The 27,531-nt window shown below is 35.2% G+C and overlaps 3 protein-coding genes across 4 annotated transcripts; all 3 read right to left on the bottom strand.

Annotated features, from left to right (window-relative positions):
- Window positions 1-5,004: 5,004 nt before the first annotated feature.
- Window positions 5,005-5,905, bottom strand: LOC141659241 (uncharacterized). Its single transcript, XM_074466032.1, has 2 exons — window positions 5,499-5,905; window positions 5,005-5,287 (listed from the first exon to the last, which is right to left on the bottom strand). Exons 1-2 carry the CDS (start codon window positions 5,775-5,777, stop codon window positions 5,120-5,122), a joined length of 447 nt encoding a protein of 148 aa, XP_074322133.1. The 5' UTR covers window positions 5,778-5,905; the 3' UTR covers window positions 5,005-5,119.
- A 694-nt stretch (window positions 5,906-6,599) lies between these two features.
- On the bottom strand, window positions 6,600-10,386 carry LOC141659239 (calcineurin B-like protein 7). Its single transcript, XM_074466031.1, has 9 exons — window positions 10,223-10,386; window positions 9,010-9,155; window positions 8,432-8,514; window positions 8,192-8,251; window positions 7,751-7,859; window positions 7,580-7,632; window positions 7,414-7,494; window positions 7,214-7,326; window positions 6,600-6,963 (listed from the first exon to the last, which is right to left on the bottom strand). Exons 2-9 carry the CDS (start codon window positions 9,098-9,100, stop codon window positions 6,885-6,887), a joined length of 669 nt encoding a protein of 222 aa, XP_074322132.1. The 5' UTR covers window positions 9,101-9,155; window positions 10,223-10,386; the 3' UTR covers window positions 6,600-6,884.
- A 2,973-nt stretch (window positions 10,387-13,359) lies between these two features.
- On the bottom strand, window positions 13,360-26,093 carry LOC141659238 (uncharacterized). 2 transcript variants are annotated; one of them, XM_074466030.1, is made up of 9 exons: window positions 25,864-26,093; window positions 23,459-25,653; window positions 21,321-21,453; window positions 21,122-21,198; window positions 20,218-20,456; window positions 19,894-19,980; window positions 18,836-18,935; window positions 16,894-17,107; window positions 13,360-16,789 (listed from the first exon to the last, which is right to left on the bottom strand). In XM_074466030.1, the coding sequence occupies exons 2-9, from the start codon at window positions 25,529-25,531 to the stop codon at window positions 13,944-13,946; spliced, it is 5,769 nt and encodes a 1,922-aa protein (XP_074322131.1). In that variant the 5' UTR covers window positions 25,532-25,653; window positions 25,864-26,093; the 3' UTR covers window positions 13,360-13,943. The 2 variants fall into 2 exon arrangements, with proteins under 2 accessions (XP_074322131.1, XP_074322130.1); XM_074466029.1 differs by having other exon boundaries at window positions 23,459-25,589.
- Window positions 26,094-27,531: the final 1,438 nt, after the last annotated feature.

Raw genomic sequence — 27,531 nt, 5'->3', positions numbered from 1 at the left:
GTACAAACCTAGTGACAAACTAACAAGCTAAACATGAATCTGGTTGTTCTTTAATGTAGGATGACTATGTTTTTTGTTAGGGATCCGTGAAGTTGTGAATGCTGAGCTGAAATTAGTGTTGTAAAGGAACCAGAGCAGACAAAGTTCGTGAAACTTGTGAGTTAGGATCTCCTTTATTTGAACACTCCACATCCCGCTAGTGATGGGCTTGCTTACCTCTAGCTTACATTACATATGAGATAATCTATGCGACGGAAGAACTTTTATTTACTTATGGTATCAGAAAACTGGAATTTTCTAGGGAGGTAGGATAACAAAATTGAACCTTTGGTAATTTATTGACACATGTTTCGACCTTGCATAGAAGGCATAATTTTCAGCAATGTGCAAGGCAGATCGGCTGTCAAGGTGTGGAGTGACGGGAGGTGGATCATATATTCTCAATAATGTGTGCAATCTTATTAGTCGTGTGATTTCTGAAGTAGCTGCTGCCATAACCCTGAATTCTTCTTAAGATAGACATAAAAATAATTGATTGGCTATTGGATTTCCAGCTTATAGTGGGATAATTTCTGCTACTGAAACAAGATGCCTCGCATATCTTCTGCTTTTGGGACAATATGGCCAGGCTAAACTGGAAATTTCTTGTAAACTAAGTTAATCAGCAGCCATGAGAAAGATAAAGACACGTAGTGAAGTGTACGTGTCATTATCAAGGCTTCATATTGAGAAACTAGAAAAATTTGCAGAAAATGACTCCAAGTTTTTCTTCAGTAAGCCATGTCTGGCTAGGTGTGCATGGGAAAATCAAGTTTAACAAGCAAACACGTATACAAATCAGGATCACTGACAAATTGATAAAAGTGTTCTGTATTACTCAATCATACAATTTCTCTCCCTCATAATGTATTTGAGGTTATTTATATATACCTCAATATTACAATATTATAATTTCATAATAAACATCTAAAATAATATATATATATATATATATTTAATATATTTTCCTAATATCCCCCTCAAGTTGGAGAATGTAGACCAGATATTCCCAACTTACTAAAATAAAAATCAAACTGTCTCTTTCCAAGAGCCTTTGTAAAGATGTCCACCAATTGCTCAGTTGTATGCGCATAAAACGGAGAGATAATATCATCTTGAATTGCATCTTGTACAAAATGACAATCTACCTCAATATGCTTTCTTCTCTCATGAAAAACGGGATTTTTGGCAATGTTTAGTGCCGACTGACTATGACAAAATAAAGGAATAACTTTCTTGTGATGTATACCAAGACTTGGTAAAAAAGCTTTCAACCATTTTAACTCAAAAGTGATAGGTGCCATTGAACGATATTCGGCTTCAGCTGAAGAACGAGATACTGTATGTTGCTTTTTAGTCTTCCAAGATATTGGTGACTGCCCAAGAAATACCAACCAACCAGTAAGAGATCTCCGAGTAAGAGGACATGCTGCCCAATCTGAGTCGCACCAACCAGTCAAAGATAATTCACTATCAGAACGAACTAAAATTCCTTGCCCTGGAGCTCCCTTCAAATAACGAACTGTATGTAATGCTGCATCCCAATGCTCTTGTCGAGGATTTTGTAAAAATTGAGAAAGAATATGAACCGTATATGACAAATCTGGGCGTGTAACTGCCAAATAAATAAGGCGCCCAACAAGTCTACGATATTTTTCAGGATTCACAAGATATGCACCGGTAGCATGACCAAGTTTATGATTTTGTTCAATTCGTAGAATTGCAGGCTTAGCACCCAACAAACCTGCTTCAGAAATAATATCAAGAGCATACTTTCGTTGACATAGAAATAATCCTTGAGAACTACGAGCCACCCCAATACCCAAAAAATATTTCAACACCCCAAGATCTTTCATGGGAAACAAGAGCAAAGATAATCTTTAAACATCTTTAATGCATGAGAGTCACTTCCAGAAATAATCAAGTCGTCAACATAGACAAGCACATTTATTTGCACACCACCCTTTGTATACGTAAAAAGTGAATAATCAGAATAAGATTGCATGAATCCATACTCTTTTAATGCTGCAATAAGTTTATCAGACCAACAACGAGGTGACTGTCTTAACCCATATATTGACTTACGAAAACGACACACCATACCTGGATTTGAAGATTTAAAACCAGGCGGAAGTTTTATATATACTTCCTCTTCTAGATCACCATGTAAAAAGACATTCTGAACATCCATTTGATGTAATTCCCAATTTTTTGATGCAGCAATGGCTAAGAAGGCCCGAACAGTCACCATCTTTGCCACATGAGCAAAGGTTTCATTATAATCAATATCTTCCACCTGATGATTTTCAAAAACAACCAGTCTAGCCTTTAATCTTTCAACTGTGCCATCTGAGTTATACTTAATTTTGTACACTCATTTACTGCCAAGAGCTTTCTTTCTGGGAGGAAGATACTCCATAGTCCATGTGTCATTATCTTCTAAAGCTTGAATTTCTTTTTGCATAGCACTACACCATCCCGGGTCCTTCACAACCTCCTTAAAAGACTGTGGCTCCACACCTGCAGTAATAGCTGCAAGAAAATTTCGGTGTTTAACAGAAAATTTATCACAACTTACATAATGTGCTATCGGAAAATGTGTACTCGAAGGAGAATCATGAGTAGAGGAAACATTCGATGGAATCTTCGGTAATACTGTATGTGTTACAAAGTCTTTTAGTCTGGTCGATGGGAATTTTGTTCTCATTCCACGACCCAATGTATCATCCAAAGCAACATTAGGTACTTGCTCGTCCATTCTAGTGCTCTCACATACTTGCATATCACTGATTTCTGGATCAATAATTACCGTAGTTGGTGGTATGATACTATGATTAGGAGTATCTGAGTTTGAGGTTTTTTCATGTACCTCTGTTGTTTTCTTTGTTGCACCATAATGCTCAAAAATTTCTGAATCATCTATGTACACTTCATTTTCCATCGGAGGAGGCAATTTAGCAACAGAATCATTCTCCATGCAAGAAAAATTATTCTCATAAAATTTCACATCACGAGACACAAAAAATTCCTTATCCTCCAAATCATATAACTTCCATCCCTTTTTACCATTAGGATAACCTACAAAAACACACTTTCTGCTATGACTTGCAAATTTATCACCCTTTGCTCGTTGATTATAAGCAAAACACAAACATCCAAATACACGCAAATCATCATATGAGGGCGGGGAATCAAACAAAATTTCATACGGGGTTTTGTTTTGTAAAACGCTAGAAGGTGTTCGATTAATCAAATAAGCTGCAGCCAAGATACATTCTCCCCAAAACATGATAGGCAGATTCCCTTGAAATCTTAAAGCACGTCCAACATTTAAAATATGACGATGTTTTCTCTCTACTCGTCCATTCTGCTGAGGAGTACCCTCACAACTTGTTTGAAATAATATACCATTCTTCAAAAAATATTTTTTCAGACTATTAAATTCTGTACCATTGTCACTGCGTACAATTTTTATTTTTTGAGAGAACTGGCGGTCAACCATAGCAATGAACCACATAAAGAATTTAAGGACCTCGGTTTTATCAATCAGTAAAAATACTCATACAGCACGAGAAAAATCATCCACCAATTTTAGAAAATAACGAGCTCCACAAGATGAAGGTGTGTTATAAGGACCCCATAAATCACAATATACTAACTCAAAAATTCGTGTCGATTTATCATCACTTATAGAAAAAGTTTCCCTATGTTGTTTTGCACGATGACATACTTCACATGTTTTATCCAAATGCTCCCTCGAATTACAAAGTTGAGGTATTAATTTTATAACCTTTTCAGAAGGATGTCCCATCCGTTTATGCCACAATTCCATGGAAGAACTTACTGTTGCAAAAGTAGAGACATCCGAGACACACCGAAAATAATAAATTCCATCTTGTCTTTTACCTATCCCAATAACTTCACTTGAATGAAGATCTTGTATAACACACGTGTCAGACGAAAATTGAACAAAACAATTATGATCATCACTAAGTTGTGAAACAAAAACTAGATTGCAAGTTAATTTCGGAACATAAAGGTCCCCATTAAGACAGATTTTGTCTGAAAGTTGCATTGTTCCTTCTTTGATTGCTGCAACTTTCTCACAATTTGGCAAACCATCTGTACATGGGATCACATCTTTAAGATTCTTCAAATAAGATAAATTTCCCGTAACATGATATGAAGCGCCGGAATCAGTTATCCATCCTTTATCGCAACTTTCACTTTTTAATTGATATGTTGTATTTTTAGTGTTACCAAAAGCTGTAATTAATGATTGTCATTGTTTTTTCGAAAATCCGGATAATACATATTCTGTATATTGATTTGTATTTGCGGAAGTAAGGGTTATTTAACCTGGCTCTGATACCATGACAAATTGATAAAAGTGTTCTGTATTACTTAATCATACAATCTCTCTCTTATAATGTATTTGATGTTATCTATATATACCTCAATATTACAATATTATAATTTCATAATAAACATCTAAATTATAATATAAATATATATATTTAATATATTTTCCTAATAATCACTAAAAAGGGGCTTGATTTAGAAGAAGTTTCAAGGACAAACGAATCTGTTATACTTCTCCCGAGTACTAGGAAATAACATATGATTTGATCAGTGAATTACATATCAAGACTCAAGTAGTATAAACAAGATTTAACAAGAAAATGAAAAATTAGTGGAACATATGTACGTCATAGGATTGGCGATCTTTCTTTCCTTCCTTAAAAATCAATGTTGCATCAAAATTGAAAAGCAGATAAACTAGGCAAGCTTCTACTTGAAACTTTCCATCATAAGCAAGAACAATGAGTTCTACTGAAACATATATTCATAGAGTCAACACCAACGGAACACACCAGATCATATATGACTAAGAACATTGAGTTCTACTAATTTTTTTTATCTAAATGCCTAATGCTTAATCGAAATAACTTCTCTTCTGTTAAGTTAAATGGGCAATAGAACAATATATTTGGTTGTCGTTTGGGGCATTAATGCATTCAGAGCAAGTAGCATATCAGAGATATATAATATAGTGTAACAAGAAAAAAACAAAAATAAACTAAAGCTGAAAATTAGATTCATCCCATTGAAGGACTGCAGAATCCAAATTTTGCTCTCTTTTAAGCTTGTCCTTTAAAAACCAATCACACACTCTCCCTGCATTTAGCTCTTCAATTGAACACCCTTCTTGCTCCGCTATTACTCTCAGCAAATTCAGCGAAGATATCTACAGGTTGTAACAATAATTACAGACCGCAGTATATACAAATATGATGAGTAACGTAGACAACAAATAGACACTTGATTATTGTGATAAGGACGAACTTCAATGTAGCCATACACACAATTCACTAACACATGTCAACATAAAAATAAGCAGGGACGAGGTCCAAAAAATGAACATTAGCAATAGTGAGGAGATGTTATGATTTACGTACTGTTAGTCGACACAAAAATTTCTCATGGCTAACCAGTCCAGACATTTCGACCATGCCAGCTTCTTCTATGCTCAGAAAACTCCGCTTTTCATCCTGGCTACCACCAGTGTTGCCAGCTCTAAGCACTGCCGGTTTGAGTTTTCTTCTACCATTTCCTACAAGTGCAAGTTCAATGTTTCGAGTAGTAACTGCTCCAGCTCCAGCTCCAGCTCCAAAGGTTAAATGGTTATAAACATATGGTATTTGGAAGTCAGTGTTACAAAGCTTGATACCAATCATAGTTTCTGCTAAATTACTTGTTTTTGTTGTTAAGTTATGATGAGCTAAGACACTGCAATGGAAAAATGGCTGGCTTATCGAATTCAAAACTAAAATTATGTTTATGTGGTCACAATGAAATGAGGAGGATTTGCATTGAGATATACTTGTATATCTTAAATTACTGTCCAGGATATTAGAATGTAACTGGGCCAAGACCCAAACAGGTCCAGAGAATTGGAATGTAACTGGGCCAAATCGAGTAAATGAATGTGTGAATTTGAACAAATTTTGATGATCAATTTTTAAATATTCCAAATGTAATTATAACATCAATTTTTAATTAAAGCAGATGCCTAAGAAAAGTAATACTTGCAAAAAAAAAAAATTCCAAAATTTACTAGATACTTCTGCAATGTATCCACTGTGAAACTGTACCCCCTTCGACCTATTAGTTCTTAGTACAGACGATGAAGCAGGATATCGATATAATGTTCTGTTCTGAAGCTTTGAATAGCATTTGTAAAAACTTTTTACTTTAGCAAGCTTCTGATTTCTAACTACTCTTTCAAGTTTATAATAAGTGGCATTAGCCGTGTATCATTTTAATCTTGTTTACTCGTTTACTCGCAGTCCAGTGTTCATTGTTGATTTAAAACATTTACTGTTAAGTTTGTTTCAGTTCTGATAGTTATAAAACTCCATCATGGAGTCTGGACAAATATCTCAGTTTCTATGAATTGAAGTTTAATATGCTTAAATCTTCTTAATGTTGCTTTAGAAGTACATACAAAGGAACTTAAATACATAAAAAAATCACTTTCATTCAGAAGCTAATAGGTAATTCTTAGTCTCTTTTGAACATCTACATGCATTGTATTGGGAAGATTTTTTCAGTAGGAAGAAAACAACCAGAAAGGATAAGTACAGGTCACCAGATTTCTAGTTAGAGTTCTATATTGAGAACCTCGAACAGATGAAAGACAACTAAAGCATAACGACACTTAACTTTATTAAATAGGTTATAATTCCACTCTGATGCCATTTATATTGTGTTGGTGTTCCATTCTTGATACAAAAGTGCAGCTATCACTCTAAAAGTTTAGGAACCGAACGTGTGGGTTGATACTATCTGGCATTGGAATGTAATTCAGAATCATGAACATCAGTCTTCAGCACAAAACTTGGAAAGGCTTGAGTTATTTCCCTGTAAATTATATTTCCAGTTAAACTTTTCAAGCATATATATCACATATTGAGACTGCAATTAGGCAGACAAGTGTCAATCTGGTTGATTGTGCATTTAGTGAGTGGCGGACTTTGTAGAATTTGGTCAGTATCAGATTGCAGAATGAAAATTTAACAAATATCATGTTTGATATTAAATTTTAACTATTGTTCAGTTGCATCATGCATACTGTAGTAATTAAAAAATTAGAACTAGAACTTGTTCTCACCTTAAAAGTGGAAGGTTCATATTCTTTATGAGAGACGGATACTTTGAAACAAAAATTTTCCACTCTTCCATGTCAATCCTGCCATCTCCTTTTAAATCTGCTTCCAAAATTGTCTATTGATACATTTACATCAGTTAGCTTGATACGTAGAAAAGATCATATCATCTAAACTATACCAAGAGACAGGAGTAGTTCACCACCTTGTCTAAAATTGTTTCTACATAATCATTTGGAAGTGTCAAATCTGATTCTCTTAAATGCTCCAAAACCATCTCCTTTAGCTTAAATTTCAAACAATGAAGCGCATTCAGAAATTTCATTTTCATCAAAATATAACGTTTATGTTGAAAATTATTCTGTAATCACCTCTTCTCGCTCTATAAAGCCAGTGTGCCTCAGATCATACAAGTTAAACAAAACTGCAAAAGATGGTTTCCTTCAATACCAACAAGATTACAAGTCCTAGCAATAGATGTAGTAATTCCTAATTTTACGATCATTTAAAAATGAGGAATGCAAGTTTGTTACATATCTTACATGCAATCTTGTCAGCTTCAGGGGCATAAGGGTGGAAGATGCTAAGTGATCGAACAAATTCTCCAAATTCAATAACCCCATTATGCTTAATATCAAATAGATCAAACAACTGCAGTAAATTGATAGTTAAACTAGTTAAATTTGTAATGTAAAAGACCATGAGTTAACTATTACATAGTGGTCACTAGCCCTAAGACTCTAATTTTTCAAATGACAATAGTTCTCTTGTAATTTAATCTACAAACCTTGTATGCTCCCTAATAAATCTACATGTTAATGTAACAATAGGAGAGTTCAAGACCATCATTTTACAACAGTTTGTAGAAGTTATACTCTTCAAGAGATCAATCTTCATACTTAATGTAACAATAGTTCTGAAGTATGACACCTTATTGTGCAACAACCAAACAGTATGAATAAATGAGCAAGATGTTGACTTACTCTGTCTGCAAAGAGATTTTGTTTGCTTCTATTACTGAAAAGTGCAAGCTGAAACTCTTCCTTTAGGTTGAGAAGCAGAGAGATACGTCCGTGCCAATTAAAAAACAAACGTGTAAGTACATCTACACAGCTAAAGGCCTAATGAATTATCTTATAATCCATGAGTTATAGTTTTAACTGCAGAAGCCTGAGTTTCAGTCTACACTTGGGAATTTCATAGCTGAATTTATATTAGGGTACCTTGTGAATGAGGCCATCGTCAATTATGGAGCTGCTCAAGTTCTTGAAAAGGTCAAACAGAGCTTCTATTTCATTTATTGTAACTGCAAATTAAAAAAAAACTGCTTCAGCATATACATTTAATGCAAGTATTAGAAACCAGCGACGGGTTTAGGAAATCTGTATTCTATGGTAGAATTCCAATTTTAAAGACACGTGAGAGACCTGAAAATAGTAATTTGTAGCCGTTCACTTGTTTGGAATTGTATTTTGGGACTCTTCTATAAGAATGTAAGAGCAACCGTGAACACAGTTTGGGAGCGTTAACCTTGTCCTAGAATATTTGTATAGCCAAACATGTTGTTCAAGATCATTACTTAATATTCCAAAGATAGGCATGCATACATATTATTTAAGGTACAATTTGTAGATAATAATAACCTTGGGGTAGACTTATAGATGCATGGATGGATATTTGGTTCTGTAATCTATTTAAGCTAGACGTATAAAACAACTCCAGTATTTAAGTGATTCTGATTGCATCAAATATAGGAAGTATACCAACAATGTACTTGGTGACTATTCGTCTGTAAACTCACAAGCGGTTTCAGAAGCAAGAATAGCCCTCTCCTTAGATGGTGGTTTATGTTTATCTTTCTTTGGAGAAAAGCAGCCAAATAAAGAGGACATCTTTCTTCTAAATGAGTTGCAGGATGATGAATCCTTCCTTCAACTTTAAACTAAACTGAAAAACAAAAAATTATAATAATTGAATGGTTCTGCAACATCAAAAGAGAAAATGCAATATAAAAGAAAATATACAATTTATTTGGTGCATATGTATCGGTGAAGCTTCTATCAACAGAAAGGGCGGACTTATGTAGTGCCCGTATCCATTTTAGTTAAACGAAATGTGGGCCCGTGATCTGAAAGTGCTTAATCTACAGAGCACTGATGATGATGATTAAGATGGCAACTACTGGGGAAATTGAAGAGTAATCTAGTCACATTGAAGTGCTTGTCCAGCATATTTAAAAGGCAACCATCTTTATGCAAAGAGCAACAATCAAGTTAAAGTTCAACTAATCCACATAGTACAATGCAATTCAGTTTTAAAATCTGGGTAACTATAGTTGACCATGATCTTCTTAAACTTGCGAATCACTTTTAAAAACTTTTTATGTTAACTGGATTGTCTCATCTTATACCTAACTTTTCTTTGTCATCTTCATTGTTTCCCCTTTTTTTTAAAAGTATTCATAATCAAATCTCATATATATGAATCATGTGCTCCCTCCTCAAAAATAAATAAATTAGCATCACACTCGGGGCATAAAAACAATGAAAAGATTCATTTTGGGATTCAGGCCAACATGGAGATTCTTAACTGGATTAGAGAGGCCTATTACTGCAAAAGGAGAAATTCTCAAAAGTTTTCGATGATATTGAAAATATTTGAAGTTAGCAACACAACAAGTACCTGCACAGAATAAGTTTGAATATAGATTTTCCGAAATTCTCTGGATTTTTTCTTGATCAAGTTCAATTATAAAGGAACTCAAGACTATCAAAATAAGTGTATGGTCTGAGAGATCATGAGAACCCATAAGAAATGCATGAAACTTTACACAATATTCAACAAAACCCTGAAACTTATTACAACTTTATGATTTGATTTTCATCATCATAACAACATGTACATTGAGCAACATGAAGCCAAGCATCATACAACATTAAGATCACAGAAACAATTATACAAAAACACACATTAATCAAAAGTACAATCATATAAAAGTTGAGAGATATATGTACCTTGTTGCAGATGGTGTTTGATGTATCTCTACAACTTCTATCTTTTTCCCATTATTCTTCTTCAATGTAAATGTAGAATATGCATGTAGAATCCACAAAGTCGTACCCTTTTAGATATTTTGAATCATCATTTTATTATTTAATAATCTATCATCATTATTAATGTAACATGATTCTAATTATAACTCATTATTTAAATGCCGGTGATTGTAATTTAATTAAAGATACAAGCTACTCATCTGTATCTGGATTAACAAGTTTGTTGTTAAGAGTTTTGATTTTGTCGGTGTCTTAACTATATTTAATCACGTCGCACTTTTTCTAGAATATACTCTTTGATTTTGTACATTAGTGAGGGATTAGTGTTAAAACTGGAGTTGACTTGTGATTTTCTTCAACATACACAGGGTGGTATTACTTTCAGTTCCTTTCATTTCCAACTAAAAAGATGTTATGTATTTTTATAATATTTCGAAAACTTTTGGTATAGCGTCGTCAATCATGATTTTTGAACTCGGCTAACAAGAACCGTATTGTAATTTCAATGAAAAAATGAATTGTAATCTCATTCGCAATACATTTCAAGATTCAACTCTTGTAAACCAAACGACATCATTAGTTGATTAATATTAAGATGCAATATTCATATTCATATTTAAACCGATCACTATCTAGGTCAACCAACTGCCGTTTTCTGCAAAGAATAGTAAGGTATCTAAGTGGTCCTAAATTAGGCCTAAAAAATTACAGTTTTAAATAATAACCAACCAACCAAACATAAATCACTATATTTCATTTAATGCAAAATAAGGGTAAAATATACGCAATCTTATCCACGTTCAGAAAAATGAAAAATATACATATATTTATCCCAAATCGTCCCACCTCCTTGTATACTAAATATATTCCGATAACATATATTTTTTTTAGTGTCACTTTGACTTTTTGCAGTACTTTAAAATGTAAAAAAATGACTTATACTTATAAATATTAATTTTTAATTTTTCTTTTCTAAATAAAAATTTAAATATTATATTTTTGTTAAAAAATATTTGAAAATCATTTTTTTATATATCTTAAAATACGTAACAAAAATTAAAACAACACTTATTTCAAGATAGAGTACTAAAAAACGAGTGCATTATGAAGGAATCCATGCGGACTAGGTTACAAGCTGTACCAATACTTGTAAGTAGAGGTGGCCAACCGTGCGGGTTGGGCGGTCCGGGCCGGGTTGGAAGCGGGTTGGAACCGGAAAAATTGAACACTTAACCGGCACTGGGAGGCGAGCGAATCGGGCCGGGCTGGGTTGAGCTGACATACGGTAACCCGGATTCGGCTCGGTTCGCGGGCGGTTCGCGGGTGGTTCGCGGGCGGTTCGTGCGGGCCGACAAGATTCCCGTAGATCGGACATATAGAAATCATCTATTTCATCATACTACATGTGACTATACAATTCTCGTAGATAGCGCTTATAGCAATTCTTTCATTTACCATACTGTAACTTCTTGACATATTCAACAAAACACGAAAAAAAATTGGGGAAAAAACTCTCTACAGTGTAGTTTAATACATACAAACTGAGAAATAGATACAAACAAGATCTGAGACATAAAGAAACAACCTTTGGATTAAACATTTTAGATCAATTTGATTATGTGTATTAGGATGTAGCATGAAAATGATCAGATATGGTAGATATTTTGAGAAGCAGCGTAGCGATGGAGATGGATAGTTCGTGCGGGCCGTGCGGGCCGTGCGGGCTGTGCGGGTTGCATAGTTCGTGCGGCTCACGCGGGCTTCGCCTGTGCGGGTCGTGCGGGTTAGTGCCGGTTCCGGTTTTTTAAAGTTAAATTCGTATTCGGTTCGCTTCTTTCGGCGGGTTGTGCGGGTTTGAACCGGCCCGAATCGGGCCGAATATTTTACGGTTTTCGTACGAGCCGGTCCCGAATGTGCGGTTCGAACCCGCACGTTTGGCCACCTCTACTTGTAAGGGTGCTTTGAAAAGTTTGTGAAAATTATGAGTTGTGACTTGCACGGTCTTTTATTTGTTATTCATTCAAGAAAGTGTTTTTATCTCTTATTTGTAAGGATTTTGTTAGTACATTCTTTGGTTTGAAACATTGTCATTTTGATATCAATTATTTGAATAATTGCATTTCACACTCCAGACAAATTTGGGGGCTGCACTTTGCACCCTTTGTGTAAATGTAAATTTCTGTCATTACCGTTAAATAGGTTCGGCGTAAAATAGTAATTTGACAATATTTAATTACATTTTGATTATTAAAGTTCAACATATTTTTCATTTTAACCCTTAAATATTTTTTTTAACAATTTCGACCTTTAACTATAAAAAAATATACATTTTAACCATTTTATTAAAAAAAATTATTTATGATAATATTTATATATAGTTTATTTACGAAAAATTTATATTTTCGATGATAATAATATATAGTTTATTTTATTTTCGAAATTTTGAATAGTTACATATAATTTATTCTTTTATGTTTTGAAAATTTGTTTTTTTTTGTTTTCAATAACAATAACCCCCTAAATGATATTTTTTAAAAATTTGTAAAAACGAAAGTGATAGATAATAAAACGATTTTTTCCAAAATGGTAAGCCTCATTAAAAATTGAATTATAAGGACTCGAATCTTAGATAAAACGTATACCCTATAAAAAATTATAAAAAAGAGTTTTGTGTTTATATTTTATTTTTTATGATTATAATTTAAAAATATATGACGAATCATTCTAAATTTTTATGAAATAATCTTTATTTTTCGTATTTTGTATTTTGTATTTTTTATTCAATTATATTTCAAAGTAGAATAATTTTTTTTATTAAAAGGGTTAAATTGGACATTTTTTATAATTGAAGGTCGAAACTGTTAAAAAAATGTTCATGGGTTAAGATGAAAATTTTGTTGAATTTCAATGGTCAAAATGTAATTAAACATTGGAAAATTACTATTTTACCCCTGACATATTTAATGGTAACGTCAGAAATTGACGGAAACGGTGTGCCCAAACTTGTAAGTGCAATTGTTCAAAATATTGGTACCAAAATCACAATGATCCAAACCAAATGGATTGCACTATACAATTAATCATAAATCTAACCAATTTGCACAAGTTAAAATGTAGAATGCTTAAGATATACCAAGCCTTCAAATCTTTATACATTCATCTATATAAAACTAAATATTGCACCTCAAATTATGTTATATCCCGTCTTCATTTAGGTGAAAGCATACAAGACTCGAGAGATTGCAGGACTGCTTATATTTAGATACCTGATATTCAGGTACCAATACACAAAGGAAATTTACAAAATTACTCGTCTGTTTGTCACATCTCATAAGCTTCAATGCTTAACCATAGCACGAGGTTTTCTATTAACTTACTCCGATTTCATCTTTATCACAATACATACATTGCAGATATGTCTAAACACTACCTACAAGGATGGACGTCGCCATGAACTATAACAATTTTACAGGAAACAGTGAAGGATTGGGGCCACACCTTGTAATGCACCAAGACAACTACTTTGACTGGATATTGCAAACCATACAAATGTCGACCAACTTCCTTGCATCGCATCAACCAGCACCGGAGCTTGCCATGTAATGATTATGGAATAAAGCCCACCATCAACACAATTTAACAAAACTAGCATGTCCACTTATCTCTCCATCCAGTTACAAAATTATTCCCCAACTGATGAGTTTGAAGCAACTTCTGTAGCCATCAGATGTGAATCGCTTTTCATATCTGATAAAAATGATTCAGAATTCACATCTTTGGTCCTCTCATCTGAAGTTGATCCTGTTCCATTCTCGTTGAGGGCCTTGCAAGTGTTATTGGTAACAGGAGTATAACAAACAGAATCAACATTAAGCTCAATGGAAGCAATCTTCGCATCTACTTCTTGGGCATCTCCTATAACAGAGTTTTTCAATCCTGCCTTCCTCTCATTAGCAACCACATCACTTGCAGAACTCAATTCTGACGGGTCTTCACCAACTGCTTGAGAAGTATTATTTATCGGCAATGTTTTGATGAAAGAATCCATCACAGGTTCGACACAAGCAGCTTTCTGTTCTACTACATGAACACCGTCCTCCACATTGCCTCCATTGTCCTGGGTTATAATTTCGGTTGCGGTAACATCTTCCTTGACAGAATTCTCTGTAGATAATTGCTCAACAGCATTCTTGGGAGAATTAACAAAAGTGTCATTCAAGTCAAGTTCAGAAGTCTTCTGCAAGTCAACTGCAGTGTGTTTACTCGTGTCAAAATCAATATGCGTATTTTCAAATGTGTCTCGAGAACCACAAAGTTGTAGAGATACAGAATTCTGTATAGCAGCTTGATCCTCTTCGATATTGCCGGCAGAAGTTTCGCACAAACTTTCATCCTCGACATTATCCTTTGCAGATAATTGCTCCACAGCATCCTTGGGGTAACTAACAGAAGTGTCATTCACATTAACTTCAAAACAATTGTCCAATTCAACTGCACTAAGATTAGTCATGTCAAAATCATTGTGTGTACTTTCACATGCACCTAGAGAAACAGAATCCTGTACAAATACAGAATTCTGTATTGCAGTTGTATCCTCTTTGACAATGCCGCTAAAAGATTCAAGTAAAGTTTCATCCCGAACTAAATCCTCTGAAGATAACTGATCAGCAGAATCCTTGTAATAATTCACATTGGAGTCTTTCACATTAACTTCACAACTATTGTCCAAGTCAACTGCAGTGAGATTAGCCATGTCAGAATCAATGTGTGTACTTTCACATGTGCCAAGAGAAATAGAATCGTTTACATGTACAGAATCCGGAATGGAAGTAGCATCCTCCTTAATTGTGCCGGTAAAATCTTCATTCAAAGTTTCATTTTGAACTAAATCCATTGAAGATAACTGCTCAGCAGAATCTTTGTGGGAATTCCCACAGGAGTCATTCACATTAATATCATAACTATTGTCCAAGTCAACTGCAGTGAGATTAGTCATGTCAGAATCAACGTGCGTACTTCTACATGTTCCAAGAGAAACAGAGTCAAGTACAGATACAGAATTCTGGATGACGGTTAAATCCTCTTTGGGAGTGCCACTAAAAGCTTCACGTAAAGTGTTACCCTCAACAATATCTTCTGAAGATAACTCCTTAGCAAAATCCTTGGGGGCACTGACAAATTTGTCATTTAGATGAACTTCACAACTGCTGTCCAAGTCAACTGTAGTGAGATCGGTCATGTCAAAAGATACAGAATGGTGTACAGATGAAGAATTCTGGATATCAATTGTATCCTTTTTGATAGTGCCGCCAAAAGTTTCACGTAAAGTTTCATTCCTAACAATGTCCTTCGGAGGTAACTGCTCCACAGAATCCTTGAGGAAATTGACAGAAGTTTCATTCGCATGGACTTCACAACTCTTGTCCAAGTTATACGCAGTCTTATTTGTCATGTCAAAATGAATGTGTGTACTTTCATGTGCACCAAGAGAAACAGAATGAAGTACATGTATGGAATTCAGAATAGCGGGTGCATCCTCCTCGATTGTACTGGCAAAAGTTTCACGTGAAGTTTCATCCTTAACAATATTCTTTGTAGTTAATTGCTCAGCAGCATCTTCGTGGGGATTAATAGAAGTTTCATTTACATGGACTTCAGAAGTATCAGTCAAGTCAGCTGCAGTGTGATTACTCACATGAGTATCGATATGTCTACTTCCACTAGTGACTTGAGAAACACAATCACGTACATGTACGGAAATCTGAATAGCTATTGCATTCTCTTCGATATCGACGGTAGAATTTCCAGGTAAAGTGTCATCCCCAACATTATTCTTTGCACACAATTGCTCAACAGAATTTTTGGAAGGGTTAGCAAAAGTGTCACTCAAATAGACTTCACAAGTATTGTCTGAATCCTCTGCAGTGTGATTTTTCGTATCAGATTCAACATGTGTACTTTCACTTGTGCCACGAGAACCAGAAGCATTTACAGATACAGAATTCTGGATAACAGTTGCATCATCGTCTTCGATTTTGCAATCAGAAGTTTCAAGAAAAGAATCACCAATTAATTCATCTGATGCTGCTTTTGCTTTCTCTTCAAGAGTAATGACACCATCAACCGAAGATTGAGTATAATCTTTAATGGATTGACCCAATTCAGCTTTCTGAGCCTCAAAAGTACTGGGACGTCCATTCGAGGGACTTGTGGACTTGAGGCTGAGGGATTCAGCTAGATTGTTAACTGCTGTTAAATTGATGAAAGAAGTCGTCTCAGTAGCAGGTTCATATTTAAGTTCACAGGGGGAAATTATAGAACCCCTTATTGCAGGAATATCATTTGAAGGATCAGTTGGGATTTGTGAAGAAGAAAGCAATGCCGTGGCTTTGCTACTGCTCTCAGTCAATTCCAGCAAGTCAGTGCCTTCGCTCGTATTGAAATCGTGCTTCGAAGATGAATCAGTATCAGATGCACCGAACATGGGCCATGTAGGACTATCTTCATTTGCTTTAGTAGACTGTGAGCCTAAAGTTTTTAAATAAAGTTAACTGAAATTTAGAGCATGCCCAAATATGTAATGAGAAAATTCAAGGGAAAAATACTTGATATTTTGATGAACATATTGTCACCTGGATTGTTAGCTATGCTTCCCTCTGTAATTTCCCTCTTTATCAGTAGCTTCTGTAACATATCTGTACCAGGAAACACCAACATATTCATCGACCTTATTTCCTGTTTGTGAGTTTTCTTAAGCGGACTGAAATTAAATTTTTCGGTCCATGTATTCATGTGTTCACTGATAGCCGGAATAACCAATTTCTCAACTTTAAGAGTGCCGAGGGCCTGCAAACAAAGAGAAATGAAAGTAAGGCGCACAATATACGGCCAACAAGAAACATGCTATGGTCAGTGACAAGCCTATAATCATATCGTAACACATGATATTAACAGAACACACAAGAAATTTGATAGCAGAATGGCATCTAACATGAATCAACTATGGTGCAACACTAATCCAAGCCACATGACAGCATTAGCACTACATAATATCTAAGTTTGTGAGTTATACAATTACAACCAAGGAGTTGCACTCATATCTCTGCGAGAGTGCTAGTTGTCAGTTGACAAGATCGTGACAACGTGACATGCCTCTAATAGCGAAAGTGCTAGTTCTCCATTGACAAGACCACGATGACATGACATGCCCCTAATAAGGACAAATTTAATAGTTAATCTAATGGGACTTTACATAATAATTAGAAGAAAAAAATACATGTAACTATATGCTATACTAATTGTACAGAGAACAGTCAAATTCATGTTCTCCACAACAGTGTCCTATTCCTGAATCTTTTCTTGCGACAGCTCAGGAGAAGGAAAACAGAAGCCCTGGGAGCTGAAGAGAGCACAGACCACAGGAATGTAGTAGACTGTGGCACACTTACAGATAAAATAATTACAAACCCACTAAACATCAGAAAATACAAGTCAGATCAACCACAGTTTCATATTAAAAATTAGTCCATATTTCACAACACTTCATCAGACAGATATGGGGTAAATAGGCTAAATAATAAGTGAACTAACTGTTAAGTTGCAAATGGATAATTTAACTCAAAAAATTTGCAGTCAACTCACTATACTAGTCCAAACTTGCAGTTACATAACCGCCATTTATCCTCTTAACGGGCTAAACAGAAAGCTGAAATGGCATGCATATGTGTCAAACCCAATCCTAACATGATTAACACCCCCCCCCGCCGTTTTATTCTCCAATCAATCTGGTCACTCATTCATCTACCATCATCTCCTTGATATTGTTTTCACCTTCTAAGAATCTCAACATGTACTCCAATTTCAACCTAAATTATCATAATTTATCTTCTTGCTGCTTGTTCAAGGTCGGCCTTAGCTATATCCCCAAATCAAGTATTCAAGATTTGACAAAAATTAAAGAAAATATCTCACATGGGGAGGCTAGAATCACCCCCTTCCATCACCACCTAAATTTGATACTCTGGCTAATCAAAATTAATTGCAGCTACACCTTCATACACATCTCAATACCACAACCGTATTATCAATTTTTTGTGCCCAGGTTACTATCATTTACCATCAATATAATCTCTTATTCTGATTGGGTCGATTGCACATCTGCTATTGATGTTAGTATTGATACAAGGTATTTGACGTTGATGTTAATTGGTGTGTATGTATGTGTCTATGATATTGATATGTCTGAAGGAAGAATGGGTTTATGGTTGGAATCAATGGGTTATGACTTATGAGTAATGGAGTGGGTTTAAGGTTTTTCATACATGTTATCTTATGTGTGTGTTTGCGGATTGGAAACAAACAATGTTTTCCATTAAAAGTCGATCATACTTGACGGTCATGCAAGTTTTTTTTAATGACCTAAGTGCAGTTTATAACTTTATATTAGTTCACAAACTTTTTTGAGTTCAATTACCCGGTTACCCAGTTGCAAGTTGAGGGTCACTTCAATTATGATTCAGCTTATTAACCCGACAGATATGCAATACTAAATATCACAAATACTTATCTTCATACCAATTCGATAGCTGATAACAATTGATGACACATCCCTTGACGTCTATAGATATGGCGGGTTCCAATAAATGGCATTTCAGCTAGTTGCGTACCACGGATCCTACAATGTAATAAACAAATTCATTAGAGTAATCTGCAGAGTGTACAGATAAATAACATATATTCATCTATGTCTGCAACAATTAAAATGACTCGCTTTAATAGAGAAGAATAGGATTACTCAGAAGTAGGGTAAAATCATGAACTTACACCTTACATATGCTAATAAATCAACATTTTAGCTCAACATAATGACTTCAAGACATTCCGGAGGCTAAACTTCAAATAATTCAGTTCAGATTAATTACTACATTTTTTTATATATGTATAAGTTTAGATGAAACTTCTTTAGGATGGGAAAACTAATCAAGATTAGCTACACTATTAGCTCCCAAAGAATTTATATGCTGCGAGTTGATGTTGAAGGTACAGCAACACAGAATATATGTAAGAACCAAGTGAAGCAAGACCTTACAAGTAGCTTTAAGACAAAACGAGCTTGGAATACTCTTATGTGATTTTATGCCTTGCAAGAAAAAATGAAAGTTTAGGCATGCCCTTCTTCAATTTTCGTCGTCATCCTCTCTTCTAATATTTAAATAAAAAATGATAATCCCTCAAAAAAAAGAACTGATAGTTATTGCAAAGATTTATGCTCAGGAAAGCACTTTATGCCTGAAAATAGGAATATCATTCAAAAGTTATAAGAATTGTATTAGTAGTGTATCTGAAATCTAAAGAAGAAATAGAATGGAAGTCTAGTAGTCATTTAAGTCAAATTTGAGTCAATGTTCAACTTTATGCCTAAAATACCGAGTTGTTGTAGTTTTGCTATTATGTTGAAGTCTAAAAATGGATCTTTTCCACCACGTATCTCACTCTAATCTCATCTCTACTCTCAATCATATACAACTATTGTAAATTAAATCAACTTGGAATCCAAGCAATATGGAAGAACATTCTTTTTTGTGTGTGCATGTAATTGAAATGGGAACAATTTTAATTTTTGAGACATGTACCTGATAGACGCAGCACTGATTATTTCATCGCCCTTCTCCAAAATAGCTGTGTAAAAGGCGCTATAGCTCAAGCGAGTAAAGTTTGAACTGCAAAAATATTAAGCAATCTATGAGCTTAACCTTTTTCATCATGACTCATTTTTTACTGAAACATATTATAACAAGAACTATAATTCACTATAACACATGGGTTTCGATTCAATTAAATGGTTAAGCAGCCACACATAAAGGAGACAGAGGATCATCATCCTTTGTACAAGTCATAGAGTTGACTAATTCATAAACTGCACTTCATTAAACAAAATATATTTCGCAAAAGCTTACCCACAGTTGTAGAGAACATTATGAATTAAATTAATCCCACTTCTCCTGTCAACAATGGGCAGGAAACACTCATCCATAACAGACAGTGCAACTGCAAGCTTAGAATTGCATTCTACCCGTTGAGGAAATCCAAGATGCAAACTTTCCAAGGCCGGATTCATCCGATGAACTAAAGACCATGAAAATCCGGATTCTAACTCATGTCTGACCCCAAGTAGCTTCTGCAAATGTGAAAAGATCTGTACAGAATATATCATAATCAGTTCCAGTTTATCCATATGCAGCACATGCACCAGATAGCATAAGTTTCCAAACAGCGGAGTGCAAAAAATAAATAAATAAAACTGGTTCACTACATTAAATAATAACATAGTATTTACTGTATAGTGACAACCTTTTAAGAAAACATTGATGTAAATACAATGATTCATCCTTCCCTTATAACTTAGTCTGAAATTAGGTTCGATTTCTACAGTGATTGACCAATATGAGTTTCGAGGACTAAGATACGCATTGCTAAAAGGGGCACACCACGGTATAACATATTTAACAGGAACCCAGTTTCCAGTTAAGCTCAACACACAAAGGGGGTCTTTTTCTCAGAGCTTATACTGCTAACATAGACCTGATTTAATTTAAATTTTGGAAATTTTCTGGTTCCGGCCAATAAATCACATAATTCAGGTGATCTATTTGGGTCTATTGCTTGAAGCGGGTAAGAAATCTAGCATCTGTGTTACGGAAACCAACTTATCAAAATGGAATTGGCAAAGTAAGCACAGAAAACACAAAATAGTAATCCTTCATTAACAAGTAACCAACCATGAATTATCAGTCAATCTAAAATAGCTTCGCCTAAACAATTAAATATTAAAAGATACCAGTAATTTGTCAAATGAGATACCTCTTGGCAGTTCTTCCCACAAAACGAATTGGCTCTATCTCCTGAGTTAACCTCATCCTGACTGCACAACGGATGGTCTAGGAAGGAAAAAGCACACTTTCAGTAAATTTCAAATTATAATTTCAAAAAACAGCGGACAAAATGAAAAATCAAATATGCACTTTGATTGAATTTTCAAAAGATTAATACAGATGATTACATTTTTTCTCACAAAGGCTACACAAAAGAAGTGAGCTGTCGGTTCTATCATCTGCTTTAGCATTACTCCGACCAGCAAACCCACAAAATTTACATGTACAATTTGGACAATGCCAATCACCTGCGGGGAGCATCTGCAGTGGAAATAAAGATACAAGTACTTCAAATATAAAATATAATTATTTCTCAGAAGTGAAAAACAGAAAAATTACTAATGGGCTTAGTAACTAGACAAGTGCATTATATTTAGAATTCATCCTCGTTAATTTAGCTCATTCGAGGACTTAATCACACCATTCGAAGAGCCTTGAAGAGCCTCAAAGATCCCAGCCTTAGGCATGGCCCACCTGATGACAACCCACTGTTTTATAAGTTTGAGAAATGTGCAAAGACCACCCTGATCAGACCTGGGACAGATAGGACTAAAAGACCTCAAAAACCAGGCACGGAGAGTTCTTAGGAATATGGCCTCGAAATCAGGCTCGAAAATACATCCGCGATGACTACATTTAAGTCTGAATATCTACATCTATATCCTACCCCCTCAATTAACTTGTTCGAGATTACCAAGCTCAACAGCTAGACAATGTAAGTTTGTTAAATATAATCCTTGCAACATACTCGGTAGGTATGTGATAGATACTTGTAAGTTGTAACAAATTACGGCAACTGGAATCATGGAGGCCAGTCTTTGAAATTTACAATCAAGTTAGGTTTGTATTTTGTAATATATTAATTATGGAAACTGGAACTAAATTATGGGAACTGGGACCATGGAGGCCGGTCTTTTGGTACTAGGCATGTGTAGTTATATCTGGAATCATAGATATCATGTGTTTATTAAATAAACAAAGGGCACTACACCAGCAAAAACCTAAAGCCCGGAGTCCCAGAAAGAAGCTTGCAGTTGCATGTCCTAGTCAGGCACCAGTTTCCCTTCTGCCAAAGAACAGCCTAATTGCTGCTGATTTGAACTTTGTCCTACTTCTCCTGGATCTTTATTTTGTGTTTGTGCATTAAGAAGTGAATGTTTTACCATAGTGGAGTTTTAAATTTTCGGCCTGAAGGACGAGAGTTGGGGAGGAGACATTAGTCAAAGCTTCAAAGCTCATAACCATGCTCCCTCCCCGGAGCAGGGGAAGGTCCCAATGTACACAACCTTCAGGCCTTGCCCTTACAAAATACATTAATAAGGAGCTACACTAGGTGGTACCGCATTAATTACAAGTTCAGTTCCTAAATATATGTCTCACACAATTAGTTACTCAAAAAATAGGTTCCTTGTGTGCTAAGAACTGGAATCCTGGTCCAAGTTGAATTAGCATTACCTTCTCTTTCTGTAGATGTAGACTTTGTTGATTAGTAACGTTTAAAATAATAGAGAATCCAAGCTTCACACTATTTGACCTTTCTTCATCAGTTTGGGAAAGGGTTCAAGTTTATAAGTTCTTACACAACATCAATTGCTGTTCGAAATGTGATTACGGTAGCCACTGCATATCTGACTTTAAATATCGATATCAATATATACGGCATGATTCAAGTGAGAACATTTTTTGTGTGAGAACAATTGTTCTGCACTATTTTGAAAGTGCAGAAGAACTGTTCCGCACTATTTTGAAAGTGCAGAACAACTGTTTCGCATGTTTTTCATATTTTCAATGTTATATTTGTTCTACAGCAGAAAAATACTGTTCTCACTGTTCTCAGGCTAATATATGTTCTCACTAGAGCGTGACCCTCCCTCTCCCTCTCCCTCTCTCTCTTTCTATCTATTTATCTCTCTCATTCGTGTGTGTGTGTGTGTATACAAATTGACAATTTCTAAGGCCCCAACCCACAAAAAACGAATGACTATTACTATAATTGTCTCCTGTGTGCCTTAAATGACAACACAAAAGGAAAAAACAATGTTTTTGAAATCTTAAATTTTAACCATACAGATGACAACAATGGAATTGATGTTGGAACAATATCCAGGTCAGTTTAAGCATTCAATATAGGCAATATACTTTTAACAGTAATAGACATTTAATTTTGAGGGCAACTTGATATGTTTTTGCAAATGTGGGTATGCAGTGCCATTATTAGAGATGACAAACATGCACTATACATATATGTAATTGTTTATGTATATACCTCGATATCCAAGCAGCTCTGGTGAAACGTTGATGGACAACCATCACAACAGATCAGATCCCCACCATCACCACATAGCCCACAGGTATCATCATTTGGATCACCATCAACATCTACACTGTGAAAAGCTTCTCGTTCTGATTCCTTTTGTTTGTTCCATGCATCTATTTGGCATTGCATAAGAGAAATTCCAGATTCCACATACATATTTAAAAAAGGTTGACGCTGTTTGCTTCCTGCATGAATCTCGAACTTTGAAATGGTAAGAATTTTGCTACAGCAACCACAATGGATCCCATCTTTCGTGATCCAACCTTCTAGCATCACTTTTGTCTTCCGACCATTCATATATTGCACTTTCTCGCCTGTTTGAACAATTCCAGAATCAACTAACCAAGACAATATGGTTCGCTTTCCGGTATAGGGAACATAGCCACCAGCTTCTGAATTCAGGCCATTGTCAGAACCACGAACCAACAATGTACATCTGCCAATTTTCCTACTCTTTCTTCCCTGTATAATATGAGAGTTCGTGGCAGATTGTCTTTCCACTGTGTCTTTTTTTGCCTTTACCTGGTACAAATTATCACTTGAATCATTTCCACTCAAATGATCTTCTTCATGCAATCTGCCTCTTAGCGACTTGTGATTGGGTTTCCTATTATAGCTAAGTTTCTCTTCCTGCTGTTCACTGTCTGTGCAGTTGGCAGATTCTCTCCTGGTAATTTCCTTGGAACTTCTACTGCAAACAGCATCTCTCTTCTTCTTTTTTAATTCCCGCTCAATCTTCTTACGTGTTTGCCTTGTCAATTTACTGATTATCTCTTCTGGTAAAGGAGTAAACGAAGTAGATTCATCACAAGGTTTAACATTATTTTCCTCTTCTTCTAATTGCTTCTGAAGTGCATCATAAGCCTTGATAATAGACCAGTAAGCAGTTCCAGCAGGGTTAATATAAACTGCATCTAGGTAGTCTCTGTTTCTTCTTGGTCTATAATCAATTTTCCAACCACGATCAAGAAGCATACTCCTTATCTTTTCCCGCAATAATTGCTTCTCAGTGCCATTACCACGCTTGACTTTGCTTTCCTTTCCTCCTCTAGGTGGAGTCAAAATTTCAGTTTGTGTGCTTTTCTTACAGTCATTATCAAATACTTTCTGGGACCTCTGAGCTTGCTTACTTGTTTCCTGTTTAAGTGAATTTTCACTGTCGTTTGAGTCGAAATCTTCAGCCTTACTGCTCAGAATTGGTGATGCTTTTCGTGAGTTCACATAGCTTTTCTCGGTCTTAAACGAAACTGGTTTTTCTGGTCTTTTTGAATCCGAGTAAAATGAAGGTCGTATCACTTTATTCTTCTTGACAGCGGCTTCAGACCTAGAACTCATTCTCTCATCAGCTCTTGGGTAATCAAGACCTTTAACAGGAAAACCCTGCTGCTTTTTATTTACCATCACCTTCAATACACCATTTTTCCCTTGCACCCTTAGAGACTCAGTGGGTGCTTCGCGACGCTTCTCACTAAAAGTAGAATTCGGTAGATGCAATTCATCATCATCGTCATCCTCTTCCTCATACCTACTCTTACCACTGTAATGAGGCCCTCTACTCCTTCCACCTGACAAGCTACCTTTTCTCCCATCAAAACCAACATTTCTACTAGACCCACTCTCGAAACCCTCATAATCCCCACTCCGTCCAACTAACTTCAACCTATCATCCATATGATCCATTCTCATCCTCTTACCATCAAACCCTTCATACTCATCAAACTCAAAAACGTCAATCCCGCCTCTCTTCCTCTCAAACCCCAACATCCTACTCTCTTCAATCCCACTTCTCCTCCTCTCATAAATAATATCCTCCCTCACTCTCCTCCTCACCGGCTCAACATCCTCACTCGACCCCGAATCCGTAAGAACCAGCCTAGACCTCTTATTTTCACTCCTCGACTCAAACCCCTTCTTCGACCTCTCACCACCAAAACTCGACACTCCATTCACCTTTTTCTTAATAATCAAACAACCCGACGAGCTTCTCTTCTTTATCACCTCAGATCCCATACCCTCCTCCATTTTAACCAAACCTCACCTACCCTAAACTCCTAAACTCCAAGATTTTTCGAAATTTCACCTAAAATTCACCATCACAACATCACCAACAATGCAATTACAATTCATAATTCCCATTCAATATACTACAAAAACATTCAAATTACAATCAAATTGCATGCAAATTCTCACACACTTATCAATTCTAACAATTCAAGATTCCATACACTCAAACCTCATAATCCACAGATCTAAACCCAGAAATTTTAAATTTTGAAAACAGCCCTTAATTTAAGAAAATTTATAGATACAGATTGTTATAAGTAAAAGGGTAAAGGTGGTATTTTTATTCTTACCTGAGCTCACCGGAGATCAAGAAAAACAGACAATCGGAAAATGTGATCGCCGGCGAATACCCAAATCACAAGGCAAATAGATATATCTATATTATGTATGTATTGTAACTTTGTAAGTATATATTATTGTAATTGAAGAGAGAATAAAGAAAGAGAGTTGGGATTTGTTTTCTTGTGTTCCTGTTGGGTGTTTTATGCCCTTTCTTTACGAAAATGTAAAAACTGTGCGCATGTATGTGTACACACCTTTCTTTTATGTTATGAGAATTATTATGAAGTTGTCACCTGGTTTCTAAAAATTCTTTTACAATAAATTTGGCCATGTCCTTGATCAAAATTTTAGCGGCCTAATAACAAATTTACCTTATTTTTATATAAAATTAACGAAAGTAATCAGAGATAACATATGATAATAGATAAACTCTAATACTAAACTTTGATCCGTCAAATATAAATATGAAGATAAATAATGATATTTTTGTTACATAATGACACATGCTGACCGTAAATTATGATGTCATTTTCATGGCTTGATGCATCATACTCGTAGATGAAGCTGAATCATATAGTTTGAGGAGCTGCGGGCGCAACCAATCTCGTCAGGGGTAACAATGTGGTGGTGGTAGTGATCCAGATCTGATCTGATGACGGAAGAGACAGAGTGGATTATTGAAGAACAATTTTGTAATCGTTTATATATTTATACGCCGGTAATATTATGTAATTCACTAGCATTATCAGAGCACGTCCGTACTCATTTGCATAATAAATATCCTGCTAAAGTATGATGTTTCCCCTATTAGCATGCATGTGCATTTACTAACTGTCTTCATGAATTTTTATTTTATATATTCAGAAAATGTCCTTTATAATCAAATATCAAAATATTGTTTAATTACCCTCCGTTTCTTCCTTTTTTTATGCAAAATATTGTGCAAGACATGTCTCTACAATAACAAGATTAAGTCACATTGAAAACCTAAGATTAAGTTGTTTGATAATCAATTTCATATTTTGTATTGTATTTATTGAATCTGTAAAAACGGTTAGAAGATTAGACTGATTTTTTTTTCTGTGAACAGATTCAAACTAAGGAATTAACTCTAGAAAAAGATCAAACCATGATCATGTCTCAGAGAAAAAAGTAGAAGTTTAGAGTTGAACAAAGTTATTCTATATAAGAAAAATATTCTAAGTCAAGACATCGATAAGTCATATGACTTATCAAGAAGTTATTCGACAAGTCCAGAATGACTTATCGAGAAGTCCAAAATGGCTTATAGAAAAGTGTCAGAGATATCGACAAGTAGAATGAAGATGTAGAGAACTGGAGATATCGACAAGTCATTTTTGCATGTAGAGAACTCGGAGATATCGACAAGTCAAATGAAGATTTGAAGAATTAGAGATATCGATAAGTCAATTTCTCATATAGAGATCTCAGATATATCGATAAATCAAAATATGTATATAGAGATCTCAGAGATATCGACAAGTTATTTCTACATGTAGAGATTTATAGACCTCGACAAGTCAAGTACACGTATAGGTAACTCAGAGACCTCGACAAGTCAAATACAGTTATATAGAGCTCAAAAATCTCGATAAGTCATTATACTTATCGAGATGTTACTTCTCTATACAATAAACCGGAAATCTCGATATGAA

The sequence above is a fragment of the Apium graveolens genome, chromosome 5 (assembly GCF_009905375.1).
Source record: "Apium graveolens cultivar Ventura chromosome 5, ASM990537v1, whole genome shotgun sequence".
In the NCBI taxonomy this organism is placed as follows: Eukaryota; Viridiplantae; Streptophyta; class Magnoliopsida; order Apiales; family Apiaceae; genus Apium; species Apium graveolens.
The sequence above is the reverse complement of the archived record's forward strand: the minus strand, read 5'-3'. Positions and strand labels throughout refer to the sequence as shown.